The following is a 4,144-nucleotide window of genomic DNA, read 5'->3' as shown; positions in this document are numbered from 1 at the left end:
TTTATCGGGAGTTGGAAGAGACCACAAGGGCAATCTAGTCCAACCCCCTGCCATGCAGGAAATCTCAATCAAAGCAGATGGTTTTACAGCCCTTTACAGCCCACATTTCACTCAGATGTGGTGAGGTTAAGAGCTCCATAGGCCCAACTCTGCAAAGGCTCTCCTGTCACCAATGCCAGGGATGACTGAGATGCCCATACCCACCAGCAGCCATTTTGTGGCTTGTGGAGAAGCAAGGAGTGAGACCAGAGATGGAGGACAAATGTCAACAAGGTCCTCCAAGTCTAAGTAGATGCCATCGATTGGCGCCTGGCTACGGAAACACAGCCAGCTGAAATGCATTGCTGATGGAAGAAGTGAATACCAGCCTCTTCAACTGCCAAACAAAATACACATTCAAGATGAAATTACATATGTGTATGCCGCTATGAGATTGCCACCCTGTGCGAGTTCACCTCAACAGCACAAGACTGTTGCATAACAAACACTTTGTGAAAATCATCATCCTTGCTTGCCCATATTTTATAGACACACGTATTTGGGGTCCTGTTTAAGTCTTAGGTATGGATTTTTGCCCTGCCTCCCCTGCAGAATTTCTGCCCATCTGAAAGCCAGGCTTCCAAGCAAACACAAACACACAGAGACGCAAACAGAAAAAATATTACAACAAATTTTGCTGCATTTTATTGCAAGGACAAGTGAATGTACAAAATATCTCCAGATCCCATTGCAATTTTCTAGTCTTCCTCCTCTTCTTCCTCTTCGTCCTGGTTGATCTGGAAATATCGTAACTCATAGCTCTCCTTACTATTGGCGACGACACGCAACCAGTCACGCAAGTTGTTTTTCTTCAGGTATTTCTTAGTGAGGTACTTCAGGTACCTGAGAAAGGAGAGGAAAAGCCAGTAACTGCAAAGTCCTGCACTAAATGATGCCAGCAGAATCCAATGGGGATAAAGGAGCCCCATTAGCATCCGTCTGAAGCACCTCTGAGCATCTCAGACCATAGGAACAGGCGCTTAATGGGACATCCTTTAAACCACCATGTACTGAATTCTTAAATAAATTCCAAGCCCTGTACTATTTACTTCTGGTCCTCCTCCCCCTTGGCATCTTTTGGGTGTCCCTGATCCTCACCTTTTGGAGAAAGGGACCTCAGAGGTTACAGTGATCTTGCTTTTGTTCCTCTCGATGGTCACTACGCCTCCGCCGAGATTCCCGGCTTTCCCGTTCACTTTGATCCGCTCCTGAAGGAACTGCTCCTGCAAGACGACAGAAAAGGGAGGGTGAAGAAGCAAAAAGACCGTACCATTTGGCAACCATGTCTTGTCAGGCTGCCCTGCAAAGAATCTCACTCCAAGGTGGTTTTGCCAGTGCTTTCTCTGTATTAGAAACTACTTGCCCTGAGTTTCATTGGAGGCCTACTATCCAAGTACTAACCAGAGCTGACCCTGCTTAGATTCAAAGATCAGATGGGGGTGAGTGCTTTGAGGGGATTTAGGCCCCTGTGCAATAATGTGTGTCTGTGCCTTCAAGTCACCTGTCAGTTTATGGGGACCCTATGAATTTCATAAGGTTTTCTCAAGCAAGGAGCCCTCAGATGTGGTTCTGCCAGTTCTGTCCTTCGAAATACTGCCCAACAGCACTTGATATTTGTTGGCAGTCTCCCATCCAAGTCCTAACCAAGACCCTGCTTAGTGTCCAGGACCAAGTGGGATTTGGTGCCTTTCCCCCTGTTTATGACAGCAATAAGAAAGAGATTCAGATGAGGATCTCTGGGGGGGGGGGAATGGAACATTTTCTCTGCACCCCCCTCCCCTTACAGATCCCTTTTCGAACCCTGAGGAAGAGAAGTTGGTGAAAGGAAGGCTCTCTGCTCCCAGCCCCACTGAGAAAAGGGGACAATTTGGATATTTGCATGCCCCAGGAACAAAGCAGCAAACCCTGGGATTAAAAAGCTATGCAGACACAATTTATATGCAAGCCTTCCCCGGAGTAAAACAGAAGCAAGGCTTCACACTTAGAGAAACAAAGGGCTACAAGCGGAAGAGTGAGATCCCTCATCTCTCCTTCATGGGAACTAATCCCTCCCCTTTTCCGTGCCACAGACTCAGGCAACACAATAGGCAAACCATTGGACAGAGACTCAACAGGGAGACTCCAAGGCAGGTATGGTCTAATCATTACATGAGGGGTGGGACTCATGTAGCCTCCCAGATGCTGTTGGACTGTACCTCCCAGCATTGGCCATGCTGGTTGGGGCTGCTGGGAAATGTAATCCGACACCGTCTGGAACGCTGTTGGATTCCCACCCGTGGCCTAGATGACCTCAACACTCTCCACACCAGCTGTAGCAAAAAAACCCAACCTTTCAGGGATGAAATAAGGAACACACTCCTTCCTCGGAGTGTAGTGGAGTCTCCTTCCTTGGAGGTCTTTAAGCAGAGGCTAGATGGCCATCTGTCAATGGGTATGCTTTGATTTGGATTTCCTGCATGGCAGAAGGGGGTTGGACTGGATGGCCCTTGCGGTCTCTTCCAACACTACGATTCTATGATTCTCCATGACTTGGGGCTCATTGGAAAGAATTCCCCTTGATAGGAATTTCCAATGCTAGGACCTCACAGCAAAAAAGGCTTGAACCCTGGATTGCAACCTTTCCTTGTTTCTGAGAGCAAGGAGCCCCATATAATGGATATTTTACAACAATCAGCATTGATGAAAACAACCAAATCCAGCAGCACCACTTAGAAGATTAAACTTCTAGCGTGACTTCGGATTTCAAGGACCAAGGCCTGCAAAACCATTTTATGCATCTGACAAAGGACGGTGCAGCCTGGCCGATCGCCTCAAAGTACCTCAGGTCCCCCTCTTTCACCCACAAACCCTCTTTAGGAGCAGAAATGTCGCTTTGCAGAACTTCAGCGACGCTGATGGCAAACGGGGAAAGCGATAACACAAGCAGAGCCACAAAAAGTGAGGGCATAAGGTGCAAAGTTCTGCTTTAATTCTTCTACCAGACTGGAGACTACACAAACCATGGAAGAATAGGAATCCTGTTGGTACCTCCAGCCTATTAGCAACTTCCTATGTCTTACGGAAGAGGAGAAAGACACATTGGCGCATGCAGACAAACGCTGGCCCTTGAATGTGACTCCCAGCAAAGGAGGGAGAGAAGAAGAGGCAGCGTCTGCAGGACTTCACTCCCTTCTCCATTGCCATCCCCGTTTCCTTAGGTTGTGTGTCTTATTTATGTACATCATAAGCCCAAGGGCAGGGAACAAACATGCCACAACTGCCAGAGGAGCAGCCATCCCCAAGGGTTCATCATCATCATTATCATCGTCACGACTTACAAAGTTGGCAGCATCCATAATGCCATCTTCTACCGGGTGGGTACAGTCCAAGGTGAACTTCAAGATTTGCTTCTTCTTTTTGCCGCCCTTTGTGGCAAGCTTTTTCTGCAGGGCAGAGAAAGACAGACAGTCATTCATTCGAGCGAGACCAAACCATACACAATATGCGGAGGTTGTCGATCCAGATCAAAACATTTGAATCCCCAAATGCTCTCTAAGAAGCATGTCTTTTTCACAAACAGTAAGCAACTAACCCCAAGCCGGAAGAGACCCCAAAGGCCATCCATGCAGGATGTCCTCCTCTCATTTCAATTGCTGCAAACAGAGTTCATCGTGCAAAAATAGTTGGCAAACGGGTTGCATTTCCACTTAAGGTTTCTATACCACTTTGTAGTGCTAAGAGCTAGCCAAGCGGTGTTAGCAAGGGATGGGTGACCAGCAAAGGAGGACACAGTCCCGCAAAAGGGAGGACATTCAAGGAAAGAAAGGGAGGACGCGACCAAATACCAAGCCCAGCACACTCCTAGAAAGATAAATCCTGCTTCTGAGTCCAAATGGAGGATGCTTTGGAATTCCTGCTGGGCAGAAGGAGGCTGAAAGGGAGGCTCTCTGGCCATCTGGCAGCAAGGGCTAGTTCTCTGATTCTAGGCTGCATCAATGGGAGTGGAGGGTCTAGATCAGAGATGCCCAGACTTTACTCCTCCAGGGCTTTTGGGCTTCAGATCCCAACTTGGCCAATGATCTGGTCCCCTTCTGCCATGCAGGAATACACAATCAAAGCATCCCCC

The 4,144-nt window shown here is 47.9% G+C and overlaps 1 protein-coding gene across 1 annotated transcript; it reads right to left on the bottom strand.

The window, feature by feature from the left end:
* Nucleotides 1–661: 661 nt before the first annotated feature.
* On the bottom strand, nucleotides 662–3,509 carry RPL22 (ribosomal protein L22). Its single transcript, XM_042477716.1, has 3 exons — nucleotides 3,357–3,509; nucleotides 1,138–1,262; nucleotides 662–882 (listed from the first exon to the last, which is right to left on the bottom strand). The coding sequence occupies exons 1-3, from the start codon at nucleotides 3,492–3,494 to the stop codon at nucleotides 738–740; spliced, it is 408 nt and encodes a 135-aa protein (XP_042333650.1). The 5' UTR covers nucleotides 3,495–3,509; the 3' UTR covers nucleotides 662–737.
* Between the last annotated feature and the right edge of the window lie 635 nt (nucleotides 3,510–4,144).

The sequence above is a fragment of the Sceloporus undulatus genome, chromosome 7, assembly GCF_019175285.1.
Source record: "Sceloporus undulatus isolate JIND9_A2432 ecotype Alabama chromosome 7, SceUnd_v1.1, whole genome shotgun sequence".
In the NCBI taxonomy this organism is placed as follows: Eukaryota; Metazoa; Chordata; class Lepidosauria; order Squamata; family Phrynosomatidae; genus Sceloporus; species Sceloporus undulatus.
Note: the sequence above shows the minus strand (reverse complement) of the source record. Positions and strands in the feature narration are given on the sequence as shown.

Bases quoted from the DNA above. Each gene is read 5' to 3' on its own strand.
- RPL22 (XM_042477716.1), bottom strand. From the start codon at position 3,494: ATGAATGACTGTCTGTCTTTCTCTGCCCTGCAGAAAAAGCTTGCCACA. The intron at 1,263-3,356 runs GTAAGTCGTGAC...GTCGTCTTGCAG, and splicing joins TTATGGATGCTGCCAACTTT to GAGCAGTTCCTTCAGGAGCG. The intron at 883-1,137 runs GTGAGGATCAGG...CTCCTTTCTCAG, and splicing joins GAGGTCCCTTTCTCCAAAAG to GTACCTGAAGTACCTCACTA.